General features: G+C 44.8%; 1 protein-coding gene across 4 annotated transcripts in view; it reads right to left on the bottom strand.

Annotated features, from left to right (window-relative positions):
* LOC106567846 (THO complex subunit 2) overlaps positions 1-16643 on the bottom strand; it is a 72749-nt gene that overhangs the window by 12196 nt on the left and 43910 nt on the right. For all 4 annotated transcript variants that reach the window (XR_006758365.2, XR_006758364.2, XM_014137650.3 and 1 more), the window contains exons 18-33: positions 16553-16633; positions 14273-14369; positions 13454-13571; positions 13147-13326; positions 11375-11539; positions 10566-10841; positions 9305-9446; positions 8587-8744; positions 8314-8442; positions 7989-8120; positions 7604-7788; positions 3795-3961; positions 3508-3610; positions 2853-3253; positions 2649-2707; positions 1043-1078 (exon numbers count right to left, since the gene is read on the bottom strand). Coding sequence is in view for 2 of the 4 variants with exons in the window: in XM_014137650.3 (XP_013993125.1) it covers positions 1043-1078; positions 2649-2707; positions 2853-3253; positions 3508-3610; positions 3795-3961; positions 7604-7788; positions 7989-8120; positions 8314-8442; positions 8587-8744; positions 9305-9446; positions 10566-10841; positions 11375-11539; positions 13147-13326; positions 13454-13571; positions 14273-14369; positions 16553-16633 (2429 nt within the window). In the remaining 2 variants the exon portion in view is untranslated. The remainder of the gene's footprint in view (positions 1-1042; positions 1079-2648; positions 2708-2852; positions 3254-3507; positions 3611-3794; positions 3962-7603; positions 7789-7988; positions 8121-8313; positions 8443-8586; positions 8745-9304; positions 9447-10565; positions 10842-11374; positions 11540-13146; positions 13327-13453; positions 13572-14272; positions 14370-16552; positions 16634-16643) is intronic.

Below are 16643 nucleotides of genomic sequence, written 5' to 3' on the forward strand. Positions count from 1 at the left end.
GAGCATAGATATCATTCCAATAACTACACAGTGAACCATGTATAGAAAGGGGATATGAGACTGGACCATGGGTACTGCAGGCGGGAGATCAAAATATCACAGACTAGTACAGGACACAGACAGCAGAGGAATGCTGCCTGTGCTGCTGTCTAACTCAATAAGAGTTTAACAAGCCAACCTTGTACCTGCTGTATGAATTATTCACCTGGCATAGCCATCTACAGCATCTCTAGCTCAGTCTGCAGGGAGAGCATCTAGACAGAGGAATAACTGAACTATGGCATTGGCTACTGATTTGAGAGGAACCCAATGAATATGGACTAGGGCTTATAGGGGTTTTGGTGGTGAAAAGGAATGGCAGGCTACGGTCTTAAAACAAGCCTAAAAAACCTAGAGCTTAATAAAGACTTCAAGTGTTTTGCTTTAAACGAATATCAGAAATCAATATGGAATAGAGGCGGGTGGGTGAACGGGTGTGTCTGACTGCCAGACAGAGGTCTGTAGTGTGGGCTCAACAGAGGATTACCCCTCTTCTTCTCATAGTGTTTTCACAGCACATCACATGCATAGCTAATGAGTCTCCAGCCGGGCAGGCATCAGGGACGGCCTCAGAAAGTGATCACAGACAAGAGGAAGAAATGCCGCCTGCTTAAAATTCTGCCCTTTCGCCTTCTCTTCCCCCCAGTGGCACAATCAGCACTTTTTCACAACAGTCTGCTGTACTGGACAAGGACTTTAATCTTTCCCATGACTCCGAGCTCATTAAAACGTAGTGTGTGGGTCTGGCTGCCTGACACAGAGTGGACTTAAACAGAAAAACTTGACCTAAGGTGACATCTCAAGTTATACTATTCAGCAATGACTTTTTATTTAAGTCTGATTTATTCAGACAGTCTGCAAAATGGTCAATTCTCCCATTCAATATGTGTGAACTACTGAAGTCCTAACTGACCCCCTCCTCATGGCACTTGGAAAAGGAGAGTGAAGAAGATAACAGTCAAGGTGAATGATAATAGATAAAGTGTTTAGGAGGAGTCCAAACCTTGGATGCAGAGTCCTTGGGTTCGTTGCTATTGTCCTGTAGGAATGAATGGAGACAGATGAGCTGGGGAGTTGTCAGACAGCAGGACAGGAGAAGTGTGTGTGTGGGGGGGGGGGGGGGGGGGCTGGACAGACCAACGTCACACTTCTTTCCCTTTGACCTTCATGGACTAATGCTTTCACAAGGTTATTAACAGAGAGGAGAGTTCATAATAGCCTTAACAAGGGTCATCTCATAGGCTTTACATTAAATTTGAAAAACACTGACAAGTGAGATGAAAATAGTGTCTGATTACTGTCTATAAAAAATTGTCTGGAATTAAATGAAGCCTCTGAGGCTTGAAGAACAGCTGGTATTTTACTTTGTTTGTAGTGCATGTGGTGTAAACTAACAAAACTGAACTGAACTGTGTATGTATGTGTCTGACTAAATTAATTACATTTCGTATGTGCTCTGCTCTCCTACGTTTTAACACTGTTGTTGTCACTTACAGTTGAGAATGGATAAGACACAGGGAGGAGCCTATCTCTCTGGTGGTAGTAAACATTAAGACCTATCACAAGCTTCCAGCGGTTTAGGCAACGCTCCAGCAGATCCAGAAGGCTTCGCCAACACTTTCTCTCTCCCTCTCGCACTCTCTGTAGTAGAAGGCAGGCTTTATTTCCCTTCTGTACTTTTGGCTGGTGTAAAACTGAAGCTCCCGCTCGTCTCTCCTGCTCTCTGTGGGCCTGGGTGCTGCTGGTGCCTGGGGTTCCCACTGCGCGTGTGACAGGGTGGTAGGGGTGTTGAGGGGGGGATTGCTGGTTGTAGGTGGGGAAGGGTTGTGGGGAGGAGGCCAAAGGAACAACTGACTGCGTACACATCTTGAGTGGAAGCGAAGGTACAGACTGAGGCTGCATGAAGGCTGATTGAACAGATCAGAGCTAACAGTGGGGACAGATGACGTGGCGGCAGCAGCAGCAGCAGGACGGCTCTCTGCCTCTCCTCCTGTAGCAGATAGACTTCCTCTGAAGATACTGTGCCACTGCGGACTCAGCCCAACCCCCGCTGGATTCCCGTAGATTCAGAGGAAAACAAAAACACTTCACGCCACTTCAAATAAGAAATATTTTCAGCTTGCCGGAAAACAGGAGAAAAACTCTTCATCTTGGGTGCTATTTAGAACTGAAAAATACTGATCTTAGAGGGGGGGGGGGGGGGGGGTCTTCTTTTCAGCGAAAAAGGAGCAAGCTCCTGACTTGGAAGGCATTTTACTTGAGGAAAAATAGTGCTCTCAAAAAGAGAAAAAAGGGTAGGGACTATAGAAATGCATAAAAACTCCTCGCACTTTTACTGCTTTCATTCACATGAAAATAAATTAATATTTCAATATATACATTTCTCTCTTGGCTAAGTCCTTGATGGTTTTCCCCACTCAGGAAAATATGAAGGAAAAGTCCATGGAATTATTTCCGAACGGTCAGGGTTTAGGAAGGGGATTCCAGACGACGTTCCCATGTGAGAACTCTCCTCGGTGATCTTGAGGGACGATGGAACAAGCAACAGTTGGGAACGCTCCGGCAGAAAGGAAGAAACACGCGCACAGCCTTCCTCAGGCCATACTAACCTTAACAGAGGAGGAATGGGATGGTGAAGAGTGGGTCTCCAGTTTTCGCCTTTTGTGATCTGGAATAAACAAGAGGATTAAATTCAGTTAGTTCTCATTTCAACAGGCACATTCAAACTAATAGCTCCAATTACCCGTTGACAACGATGAGAAAATCAGAAACCGTATGAGAGCAGAGCCCGTGTTGAAGACTAGGCTGCTTACCCCTCTCAGATTCAGCAGACTCCAATCGGGGAACTGGAGACTTGAGGGATCCGGACATGGCACTCCTGTCTCCTCCCTTCTCTTTGCTCTTAGACTCCTTGGCTCCAGTGTCGCGCTCCCTGGATGGCTCCTTCGGCTCTCCGTTGCCAGCCTTGGCCTTGTTGTCCTCTTTGCTGCTCTTCTCTTCCGCCTTCTGCTTGTCTCGGTCTGCCTTGGGCGTCTTCTCCTTACCCTCGCGTGGCGCCCGCTCCTCCTTGCCGCCTGCTCCTCTCTCGTCCCTCTGCTTTTCCCGCCGGCTCTCCCCCTTCGTCTCTAGAGTGTTGCCTGGAGTCTTCTCTTTTTTCTCTTTTTTCTCCTTCCCACTCTTTTCTTTGTCATCCCTCTCTTTGATGCTTTTGGTGCTGCGAGAGAAACAGAATGGACATGGTTCAGAGTTCAACATGGACAACATGCTACGGATGCACAGATAAGCAAGACTGATTCAACATGCTCATAGAAATCATACAGAGTCAATCTTTAATTCATGTATATAATCATTCAAAACTTCAGATGTCTAGTCGTATTAATGAGCTATAGTTGAGACCGTAAATAAGTAAATATAGTTGTTTCCTAGCCACAGTGCTGTGGGCTGCTGTTGGCTGGCTTCCATGGCTACCTGTTAGGAGCCCCATTCCCGTTGCTGGTGGTCACCTTGGCCGCTGTGCTGTTGGCTTTGTTCACTGGCTTTGCTGCACCCTGAGATTTATCCTTGGCTCGATCTATCAAAATATGAAGCAGCAACAGAATGAAGACAATGGCCCTTTCAATAAAACAACTGTCCCCATACTAAGTAAAACTAGAACACCTGTCATATTGTGTGTGACACGTAACCACAAGTCTACCAGCTCATCTTATGACAGAAGGTCAGATCTCAGTGGAAACATGTTGGATCTCCCCACTCACCGGCGTCCTCACTGACACCCTCCTCCGTCTTGCTGGCAGGCTTGGCCGTGGTGCCAGGGCCGTTTTGCTGGCTGACAGGGGTGGCGCTCCTCACCGGCTGCTCCTTGTGGTGGAACTCATTCTCAGGAACCATGTGCGCCTTCCTGCCTTTCAACTGGCCAGAATAGCTGCAAGAGGCATGGAGAGTACAACAAGGTACAAGCAGGGTAATCATACAGCATTACACCCAATACACATGCTTACGCACATACCCATAGACATACCACAGAAACAGAACTCCCACATAGGGACGCAATAACATAATGATATCTTTCCACTCACACACACGGGATGTGCATCTCTCCTTACAAGCACGATACACATCTACAGCACCAGTCAAAAGTTTGGACACAGCTACTCATTCAAGGGTTTTTCTTTAATTATACTATTTACTACATTGTAGAATAATACTGCCCTACTAAGCAAAAAGGCAGTAACTGCTCATAGTGTGGAACTGAGAAAAATGGCTTTTATTTACCTTGGTTTCACAGTAACATGACCCCCATGTTGTGGACAAGGCAGGATACTTGCCCACCTGATTAAGCATGTATTTAATGCAGCAAAAATAACAAAATGAGCAATTACAGCCTTTTTGTTTGGTAGGGCAGAATAGTGAAGATATCAAAATGACACATATGGAATCATGTTTTAACCCAAAAAAAGAGTGTAGAATCTAAAATATATTTTGATTTGTTTAAAAGTAGCCACCCTTTGCCTTGATAACAGCTTTCCACACTCTTGGCATTCTCTCAACCAGCTTCACCTGGAATGCTTTTTCAACAGTCTTGAAGGAGTTCCCACATACGCTGAGCACTTGTTGGCTGCTTTTCCTTCATTCTGTGGTCCAACTCATCCCAAACTCTTTCAATTGGGTTAAGGTCGGGTGATTGTGGAGGCCAGGTCATCTGATGCAGCACTCCATCACTCTCCTTCTTGGTCAAATAGCCCTTATACATCCTGGAGGTGTGTTTTGGGTCATTTGTCCTGTTGAAAAACAAATGATAGTCCCACTAAGCACAAACCAGACGGGATGGCGTATTGCTGCAGAATGCTGTGGTAGCCATGCTGGTTAAGTGTCAGAAATCTCAAATTTGGACTCATCACACCAAAGGACAGATTTCCACCGGTCTAATGTCCATTGCTCGTGTTTCTTGGCCCAAGCAAGTCTTTTCTTATTATTGGTGTCCTTTAGTAGTGGTTTCTTTGCAGCAATTCTACCATGAAGGCCTGATTCACGCAGTCTCCTCTGAACGGTTGATGTTGAGATGTGTCTGTTACTTGAATTCTATGAAGCATTTATTTGGGCTGCAATTTCTGAGGCTGGTAACTAATGAACTTATCCTCTGCAGCAGAGGTAACTCTGGGTCTTCCTTTCCAGTGGCGGTCCTCATGAGAGCCGGTTTCATCATAGCGCTTGATGGTTTTTCCGCATTGACTGACCTTCATGTCTTAAAGTAATGTTGGACTGTCGTTTCTCTTTGCTTATTTGAGCAAAGAGAAACGCATAAAGGAAAGAAATTCCACAAATGAACTTTTAACAAGGCACACCTGTTAATGAAAAGCATTCCAGGTGACTACCTCATGAAGCTGGTTGAGAGAATGCCAAGAGTGTGCAAAGCTGTCAAGGCAAAGGATGGCTACTTTGAAGAATTTCAAATATGAAATATATTTTGATTTGTTTAACACTTTTTTGGTTACTACATGATTCCATGTGTTATTTCATAGTTTTGATGTCTTCACTATTATTCTACAATGTAGAAAATAGTAAACATAAAGAACAACCCTGGAATGAGTAGGTGTGTCCAAACTTTTGACTGGGCTCTGATACGATACAGGAACGATACTTTCAGTTTGAAATGATTCGGTGCGATTCGATTCAATGCACAAACAACTGTTGCATGAACAAATTCATTTACCATTCTAAATGAATATCTGATACGGATGGAGCTCAGGAGCTGAGCTGGATTGGTCTGAGCGGCCCTGTGTGTGAGCTGGCAATTTAACCCCCCCCCTACTTTTTATCTGAAATCCTGATCACCCACTGATGAACTTGTCATATAGAAGATGGAAATGTGTTGTGCTAGTAATATGTCAATATTCATCTTCAGAAATGAGCTATGAAATACATAGCCAATCCACACAACACAGCTTTGGATTTCACCACCGTCTCAAATAAGAATGGTTTAGAACTTTACAGAGGAGAGCTACTCTTTTCCTGTTCTGACCAGTGCAGCCCGCAAAAATGATTGTTGTCCTTGTTATGAAATTACACCTTCACCCTGTGCATGTAAAAATGACCAAATGCAGACTGTATAAAGCAGAACTACCAAAAATACTTATTACGGTGAACATTGTAACTGAAAAGCCCCAATCAGCAGTTAGATGTGCAACCAGCAAGACGTTACTTGTGTCCACTTCGGTAGCCTATACAGCTCTGCCAGTGAAACACAATTTGGTAACAATGACCCAGCCAACCACACTGGTTGTCCCGCAATAAAGCCTATGATTTAATCATGCGAAAGCCATTTTACAAACATTGAATGCTGAAGGTGCCGTACAGACGTAGCCTATGAATATTAGAACAGGGATAGGGTAGGCCTACCTCTCATTGGTAGAGTCTCCCGCACTGTCCCCCTACGCTGCTGATACTCTGTTATTATCTACACATAGACACTTTAATAACTCTACCTACATGTACATAATTACCTCAATTACCAGTAACCCCTGTATATAGCCCCACTATTGTTATTTACTGCTGCTCTTTAATTATTTGTTATTCTTATCTCTTACTTTTTTTTTGGGGGGGGGGGGGGGGATTCTTAAAACTCCTTTGTTGGTTAAGGTCTTGTAAGTTAACAGTTCACTGTAAGGTCTACACCTGTTGTATTCGGCGCTTGTGACAAATAATATTTGATTTGACAGTTGTGATCTGACTTGTAGTCATACACAGTTACATGCATAAAAGTTTGATAGGCTGAAGGAAAGGACACATCAATTCAGCCAACAGATTAGAGGTATTTTTCAGAATAAGGCAGAACAAAATATTATGAGTAAAAAAAGTTAGTGAACCGGCGATTTCGTAATGTTTTAAGAGTTTTTTCTTACCAATGCATGTTTCATTTGGATCAGTTTGGGCTCCTGCGGACTTACGCACTCGCATCTTAAACATTTGAACTGGGGGCCGATGCGTATTGGTGAATCGTTACATCCCAAACACACGGGATCAGTGCCTCTGAGTGAGGATTTGCCAGGTACATCCTGTAAAGCTCTGTAGAGGATTATGTTTGTTTAGCTGTCTGAAGTGCTTTGCAGCAGCACCAGGTGACTGACTGAATCCCAGGCAGACAGATCGACAGCTAGACTAGGCCTACACCTTAATTAATCAGCCCTCATTACCACACCAGCTCCTTAAGCCCCTCCTCTACAAGACAAAGTACCAAGATCATTTATCTGTTCTCACAACTCTGTTCAGATAATCCACAACAAGTGCTTCCCAATGTAAATAACATCTGGATAAAAATACAACTCAACCTTCCCTAATGATAACTCCTCCAATACCACTTCATCTATACCTCTGCAGTTCTTTTGCATTGAAAGTACACACCTCCATTTAACACCACCCTTTGTTTGTACTAGCAACAAACTGACAAACCTAACAGCAAAATGTTAGGTAACCGCTTGCCACTTATGCCACACAACAAACTACAACCCCCACAATGCTAGTGAACTGTGCCTGTGCTGCACACAATGCGGCTGGTGGACTCTGTTACCCCATGGCCAAGGCATAGAGGTCTGGCCTCTTCTCCTTCTCCTCCAGACAGATCTTGTGGACACGGCACTCGAGTGCCTGGCCCAGGTTCAGCACTTTGGGGTAGCAGGGCAGGATTTTGGTCAGCACGATCAGGATGTTCCGGATGTGGGTGTACTCCCCCGTCTCCAAGCAGTGGACTGATGCCTAGAGGGCACAGAGGGGAGAGCGAGGAGTGTATTGTAACTGCTGGAGCGGTTACTATTTCCTGCTAGTGTTGTCCGTCACGTTTCTCTTCATTATAAATATTGAATTCTGAATAATGGTAGTAAATGAATGGGTGTTAATGAGACAAAAATACCAGATTGACTTCTTCAGAAGGTAATGAAACAAAGGGAGGAACTCACTTTAGTCAGCTTGTAGTGCCATTTGTGCACCACATGTCTGAAGTTCTCATAGTCCAGCTGGTCTGCTTTGTTCCCTCCGTCGAAGCCTGTGGCTCTGAAAATGGTCAGGAAGCCTGGGTAGTTACCACACTCCTTGAAGAGGGAAACAACAAACAGACAAGATGAAGTGTTAACACTGGTTACATGTGCATTCTACATCTTCCACACTTCAGTGAATATTAGTAATGTCAGTAGATAATGTGGACAACCTCAAATCACCTCCTTGCCCCAACACATTTGTTGATCTGAGAGGATGTAGCGTGTGAGATAGAGGTGGTCTCCTCACCTTCTCGTAGACAGCCCTGTCACTGTGCCAGCGGGTCACCGTCTCCAGCATGCAGCACAAGAAGCGTCCGTAGCGTCGCGACTCGTTTTCCGTGCAGCTGGCCACCGTGTAGATGATGTCAGAGAACACCTGCAGAGAGGACCACGTAACACAGTTAGGAGGTCAGGGCGGAGTAACTAAGTGACAAAAATCCCATGGTATAATGACATGTGACAGCCAGAGATAGTAGAGGGCAGAAAGCAAGAAAGACAGAGAGAAAGGGAGAAGTCTCACCCGATCATAGCAGAGCAAGGTGCAGAAGTTGGGGGTCTTCTGCTGGTGCACCAGCTCCACAAAGCGGGCGCAGTACACAGCGTCGATGGCAGAGAAGATACAGCGAGGAAACAGACACAGCTGCAGGAACTTAGTGATGGTCTCATTCTTGGTGGACTCTGAGGGGAAAAAAAGGTGTGAGGGAGAGGGAAGGGATTGATAAAAAAAAAGTATGTGAGAACAGTGAATTAAGACTTACCTTCAACTAACTCGCATGACTCATCTTTAGTGTGACTCAGAGGTAATTCTTCAAACAAGATTTGAGGTTAAACCCACTCTTTTAAAATGTCATTAGCGTAGGTTGTATAGCTGTACAGTGAAATCGTTCATATGACTGACGTGTGCTTTAATGAAATGGGAGAGTTGACATCTGCCATTAGCCCAGATCCGCTAAAACAGACTACGGCGCCATTACATCAAACAACTTGTCACGCCCGTTAACTGGGCTAAAACAAACAAGGTGAGGCTGGTTTTCAGTAGCCTCATGGGAGCTGAGGGGGCTTGACTGTGGTGTTACTGTCCCAATAGAGTATTGTCCCCCAATGGGAACAGGCAGCTGGGTACGGGAGGGTCTGCTGGGATTAGTGTTGTGAGGGGCAGTCAGCAGTGTGTGTGTGTGTGTCAGATATAGAGGGGGGAGGGAGAGAGGAGAAAAAGAGCGAGCGCGATGGTATCTTACTAGCGAGGAGCCAGTTGTCCTTCTCCAGTTTGAGGCGGTGCAGGACCCTCTGGACGTGCTCCAGCTGCTTCTTCTCCTCCTCCTGCAGCTTCTCCTGTAGGGCCGTGCAGCGCTCCTTCTCCTTCTTCTTCTTGTTCATTGGCTACAGACGGACACCATAGACAGACAAGCAGGCTGCTGTTTAGACAGCGTGAACACATGCAGAGAGAAAACACTAATAACAACTTAGAGCTCAAGCACAGTACAATTACAGTACTCTTTTACCATTACCCTGCAAGTCAAGTGATAATTGGAGAACATTGCAATTACGCCACAATGAAGTGTATAACTGTGTTTGGAGGGCATTTAGACTAACTGGAAGATGAGAATAGTCTCTTCGTGCTGCAGTGTTGTCTTTTCCTCCTCGCATTGACTTCACTGATAACTACTTTGAGGGAAAATGTACTTGCTACAACTGTAGTATGTGGTTGTCTCACCCTTCTTCAGATGAATGCACTAATTGTCGCTCTGGATAAGAGTCTGCTAAATGACTAAAATGCAGTGGAGTAAAGTACTACTTATGTCATTTTTTCCGTTATCTGTACTTTATTACTTATATATTTGACAACTTTTACTTCACTACATTCCTAAAGAAAATGATTTACTTTTTAGTCTGTACATTTTCCCCTGATACCCAAAAGTACTAGTAACAGTACATTTGGAATGCTTAGCAGTACAGGAAATAAGACCCAATTTATGACCCATCCCTACTGCCTCTGATCTGACAGACTCAATAAACACAAATGCTTCATTTGTAAATGATGTCTGAGTGTTGGAGTGTGCCCCTGGCTATCCGTAAATAAAATAAAACAAAGCGCTGTTTGGTTTGCTTAATAAGCAATTTGAAATAATTTATACTTTTCTTAAGACATTTAAAAACAAATACTTTTAGACGTTCACACAAGTAGTATTTTACTGGGTGACTCACTTTTACCTTAATAGGAAATGACTTAAGCATCTTTACTCTTACTCAAGTATGACAATTGGGTACTTTTTCAACCACTGCTAAAATTAAAAATAAAATAAAAAAAGAATAATACAAGTGTTGTCATCAAGGGGTCTGCTAGATGCCGGAGTCGTGTTTCGAGTATTCGGCACCATAAGGAAGAAAACAGACTGACACGGGGGAACTGGGTCTGGACTAATAATAAAAGCTAATTTTGGTTTGAATGCGGTGTCCGTTGTGCGCTCTAATGAACACAACCATGATGCTGTGACTCACCACATCAGGGTTCTCCTCGATGGCCTTGACCTGGACCTGGAGCTTCTTCACCTCGCGGTCGTAGGCGTTGTGTGGCACGGCCAGGTCGTACATGGTCAGCGACCAGAAGGTGGCGTAGAACTGTGGTCGGAGGTCGTCCCAGACACGGGGCGGGTGCAGGGACACTACGGCCTCGTGCACCGGCGACATCACCAGCTCGCAAGCAGCCACGTACTTATGGACCTTCTGCTGCTGCCGGTTGCTCTTCTCAGCTTTCTTCAGCTCATCATACTTAGACTGGGGAGAGGAGGGGACACTCAGTTACCATCTCCTTTACATGGTAAGATTCACAAACGGATTGATATACAGTATGTTTCAGTATAAGAGTTTACAGCCAGATTCACCCTGGCTGTGAAAGCAGCAGCCTGGGTCAGCCTGACCTATAGTGCTGTACTATACATGACTCCCAGCAGGACAGTGGGGCTGATCTGTTCCCAGACACACAACCTGACCGAGTCCATTTCCTCATAATGGATGCGTGTCAGCTGTGATTGTTTAGATTGCGCGACCATGCCATGTGACGGCAGCAGAGGGGGAACTTGGGATGTTTCAAGTCCGGCCAGGGGGACCGTAAATGAGGTTACACAGCACTCTCTCAAACTGAAACCATTCTTTCAGGATTCTACATGGCCAGTGTTCTCAAAGCATTACTGTGCACATCAATTCAAAGTTAGTCTTATTTGTATTGAATTTATTTATACTCGCTGTATCTATTGGTCATACCGTACAGACTAAAGGTGAAGTGCCAGAGGGAAGGAGAGACTACTCACCAGGATCTGATGTCCATACATGGGGCGTGAGAGGAAGAAGGCAGCGTCATGGGGAGTGTGGAACTGGTTACAGAGGATGTCAATGGAGGGAACACGCTTGATGTAGTCCTCAGTACTCAGGTTGGAGGCCAGGAAGCCACCAAACTGCACCAGGGTGTCGTGACACTGTAGCCAAGGGACAGGGAGTCAGAGAATGGCACCCTAGTCCTTATTTAGTGCACTACTTATGGCCTCTGGACAAAAGCAGGCGATGGAATCGAAATCATTTTCCAATAGTATCATTCTGAACAGAATCATTGTTTTTTTCATTCAAACACACTGTTCCGACTTGCTAAATTATGTTCTGAACCGTTCGTACCCCAAAAAAAGTACTGGTTTATATTGTTCCTTTCAGTTCCTTTTTAAACCTCTGAAATCAAAAGTTTTGTTACCTTAGCTTGACATTAAATGACTTCACCAATCAGAGCGGATAGAGCAGCTTGCTATGGAGCGGGCAAGCTGTAGTTGTTTTAGCCTAGGTATTCGTGCATGCGCGCTATTGGCTGCCTAAGCTATAGTTGTTTACATGTGCGATGGACAGACAAATGAAGGGCGCGAGATGCAATTGACAATTCGCGGGTCGCGAGAGTGAGTGGGTGGAGGAGGCTAGGCTAGAAGCGCCTGGCATTGTTAGCACATGCATTATATGAATTAGGCCCACAGAATTATAACTACGGAGGAGCGGGTTCTATGGAGGAACTTTGAATGTCTTTGAACTTCCGAGAGCTGGCTTAAAGTTGGACCAGAGCTAGCTAGCTAACAATCTTGTGTGTGCAGAGCGGCAGCAGAATTAAAAACACATCTTACCTTTTTGTAGTTAATAAAGCCAATGTGAAATGTGATAACTATAGTATCTGTAACTAGCATTGAAAAAGTTAAGAGATTCTTCTATAAACAAAAATCTCTCCCTAATTTCTGAATCATGCTTGTAACGTCAGTAGGCTACAGCAGCCTAAGGTTCGGAGGTGAGGGGCAGGTTGCCGACACACGTAAACACACACTGGCAAAGACTTTCAACTGGCAGACAGACACCGGAATAACTTCGAGTTACTGAGTGAGGGCTTTGCATATGCTTTGAAAACAACGGTTCTGTTCCGGAAAAGTATTGATCACTTTCGTTCCTCGAAAAATGTTGTTTTATGCTCTGTTCCCTGAACCGGTTCAAACCCCTGGTCAAAAGTAGTTCTCTATCACAGGAGGTTGGTGGCAGCTTAATTGGGGGGGACGGGCTCGTGGTAATGGCTGGAGCGGTTTCCTGTGTGCTCGATATAGGGAATAGGACACAGTCATCTATTTTGGACACAGCCAGTTAATTCTCCCTTATTGCACAGCCATGTGTGTGCTATTAGTCCCACCGTTTCTCATTTGTTTAAAGACACAAGCTGGTTTACTCAAACTATCCATCAATGTGGCCGAATACTGCAAACAGAGGCAATTTTTGGGGGGGATTATCGCTGCTCACAGCTTCCAGGCAACATGGGGGAATTGAACCAAACATAATTGTCAGCTGTGTAATATTTAAGAAATGAAAAAAGGGGAGAATTCCCTTCATCTGCATTCCCCTGAAGTAGCTTATCGACATGACTTCTAGTTACCCTCTGTGCTTATCAAAATGCTATTTTAAGCAGAGGAAAAGCAATGACAGATTGACTATTTAATGAACTCTAAAATGGGAGAACTCTCCAAGGTGCGAAACTAGTGTAAGTAAAGCTGTAAAGGGGGTCAGTACGTACCTGGTCGTACAGCTTGCCCACCAGTTTGAGGTGTTTCTCACCCCCCTCCAGAAAGACCACCCCGTTGCGTTGCTGGGCCATGAGGAGACAGAGGGGCAGGGCCAGATCATGGTCCAACAGGGCATCCTTTAGACGCTGGGACGACTTCTTAGTGTTACGGATCTGACCAAAGTAACCACCCTGGGGACAGAAAATATAACTGCATTGTTTCAAGTCATGCTGAGGAATAGCCGACTAATGCAATGTGCCTCTGCTTTGAGCTGGTCATGGTGTACAGTTTCAAGTCAGACCAAACAGTGTCCTGTACCTCTGCTTTGAGCTGCTCCCCTCCAGTCATAGCTTCCATCTGCTCTGATGTCATCTCGTCAGTGATCTCGATCCCGGCCATCTTCTGCACCACCTCTTTCAGAATCAACAGGTCAAAACTGCAGCGGGGGGAACACAACATAACCACAGTGTATACATATTTGTGAATGCAGACATAAATAATATGTGCGCATACACAAAAATAAACATGGGTTAAAAAAACAAGGTTGGGGGCAGAAACAACCATGGGAGTAGCTAAGGACAGGGGACTAATAATAACATAATTCAGCATGCCGTTTCATAGGGCGTTGTGGCAGAGTGCCACCTCTATTTACTTCCCCTGCATCCCTGGCCCTGGAAAGGACTGATCTGAACTGATGGGAGAGAGAGAAAGAGAGAGATGAGAGTGTGGCCATGGAGCCCAGTGTGATTCACTACCTGCTGACTCCAGGCATCACAGGGAGACCAGCGCTGATATAATTACCCTTCCTTCCTCCTCTATGGAAGCCCAAACCCCCACACAGTCTGCAGCCTCCTCATCAACACAACATTACTCTGCAGCTCAGCCCAGTCCAGGGCCCTGCAGGGTGGCACAACAACGGCCAAGACCCCTCTCCCCCTCCCCCTTTCAGCCCTGGCCTTGTATTGCAACAGGAGGAACAGACTGTATGTCCGTCACTGTTCTGATTCAGGAGAGGCCAGACAGAGACGAAGGGGACCCAGTTGATTGACTATGAGCGACATACTCCATCACTATGAATCACATCAGAGCCAGCAAGTCAATGAGGCGCCCGTCTGCCAGCTCAGAAGTTATAGTTACCTCTTCCCTGCTTTCAGCGTATTGGTCACATACTGGAGGAGGCCAGCTAACTCAATTGGGTATTTCCTGAATACCGCTCCACACAGACTGGCCAGGCCTGGAGATAGGAGAAAAAGGTCAGCAGTCAATCAGTTGTCAAGCAGACATATATATGTTGCATAAAATACAGTCAACTAAAGTAGAGTTGCACTGGGCTGTAACTACATGGAACAAAAGTACACCCAAATGCCACTTCAATAATAAAGCAGATTAGTGACATCGGGGTCATGTTTAGTATGGTACACTGTAACAAAATAAATTGTTACAGAAAACTAAAATCTGTGTTCTAATTGGACACGTTCAGGTAGTACCCCCCCCCCCCCCCCCCCCATTTCACTACATTTAGAAATATTTTCTCCAAACTGAATACAACCCAGATTTCACTACATTTAGAAATATTTTCTCCAAACAGAATACAACCCAGATTTCACTAGATTTAGAAATATTTTCTCCAAACTGAATACAACCCAGATCAAATAACCCCCCCCACACATTGCTGTAGTTGAACCCTTGCAAGGAAGAACCATATACAGTGCCTTCGGAAAGTATTCAGACCCCTTGAATTTTTCCACATTTTGTTTAGGTTACAGCCTTAATATAAAATTGATTAAATCATCCCGCCCCCCCCCCCTCAATTTACACACAATACCCCATATTGACAAGACAAAAACTGGTTTGTAGAAATATCACATTTACATAAGTAGTCAGACACTTTACTCAGGCACCTTTGGCAGCGATTACAGCCTCGAGTCTTCATGGTACGACGCTACAAGCTTGGCACACCTGTATTGGAGAGTTTCTCACATTCTTCAGCAGATCCTCCCAAGATTTGTCAGGTTGGATGGGGAGTGTTGCTGCACAGCTATTTTCAGGTCTCTCCAGAGATGTTCGATTGGGTTCAAGTCCGGGCTCTGGCTGGGCCACAAGGACATTCAGAGACTTGTCCCGAAGCCACTTCTGCGTTGTCTTGGCTGTATGCTTAGGGACGTTGTCCTGTTGGAATGTGAACCTTCACCCCAGTCTGAGGTCCTGAGCAGGTTTTCATCAAGGATCTCTGTATGTTGCTCCGCTGATCTTTGCCTTGATCCTGACTAATCTCCCAGTCACTGAAAAACATCCCCACAGCATGATGCTGCCACCACCATGCGTCACCGTAGAGATGGTGCCAGGTTTCCTCCAGACGTGACGCTTGGCATTCAGGTCAGAGTTGGTTTCATCAGACCAGAGAATCTTGTTTCTCATGGCCTGAGAGTCCTTAAGGTACCTTTTGGCAAACTCCAAGCGGGCTGTCATGTGCCTTTTAATGCTGAGTGTAGTGCTGCAGAGATGGTTGTCCTTCTGAAAGGTTCTCCCATTGCCACAAAGGAACTCTGTCTGGTCAACCTGACCACGGCCCTTCTCCCCAGATTGCTCAGTTTGGCTGGGCGGCCAGCTCTAGGAAGAGTCTTGGTGGTTCCAAACAACTCCTCCCATTTAAGAATGATGGAGGCCACTGTGTTCTTGGGGACCTTTAACGCTGCAGAAATGTTTTGGTAACCTTCCCCAGATCTGTGCCTCAACACAATCCTGTCTCGGAGCTCTACGGACAATTCCTTCCACCTCATGGCTTGGTTTTTGCTCTGACATGCACTGTCAACTGTGGGATCTTACATAGACAGGTGTGTGCGCATTTCCAAATCATGTCTAATCAATTGAATTTACCACAGGTGGACTCCAATGAAGTTGTAGAAACATCAAGAATGATCAATGGAAACAGGATGCACCTGAGCTCAATTTCAAGTCTCATAGCAAAGTGTCTGAAAACTTACATAAATAAGGTCTGTTTTTTGTTTTTAATTAATGTGCAAAAATTTCTAAAAACCTATTTTCGATTTATCATTATGGGGTATTGTGTGTAGATTGCTGAGAATGCATTTTATTTGATCTATTTTAGAATAAGGCTGTAACGTAACAAAATGTGGAAAAAGTCAAGGGGTCTGAATACTTTCCAAAGGCACTATTGTGCATTTAGAAAAATTCTGATAGTCAAATATATAATTTGGGGGGGGAATGTGTATACGTCATTAAGAGTGTCTTTATTTAAAGATAATGACATCACACTTCTCTCAATTATTTTGTACATTTTTGGTATCATACTTCTTTTACAATGATTCATGAAGTCTCTAAAAAAATGCATTTAAAAAAAAAAATTAAACGCACACATATGGTTCTTCGTCTGTAGGATTCAGTTAGTGAACTCACTCTGAAGCCAGGAGGAGATCGTAGTGTCGTCATGCTTCATCTTCTCTTTCTCTGGATTTGCCAGCGCTTCAATTATGCAATCTACAGGCAA

The sequence above is a fragment of the Salmo salar genome, chromosome 13 (assembly GCF_965601325.2).
Source record: "Salmo salar chromosome 13, fSalSal1, whole genome shotgun sequence".
Taxonomy (NCBI): domain Eukaryota; kingdom Metazoa; phylum Chordata; class Actinopteri; order Salmoniformes; family Salmonidae; genus Salmo; species Salmo salar.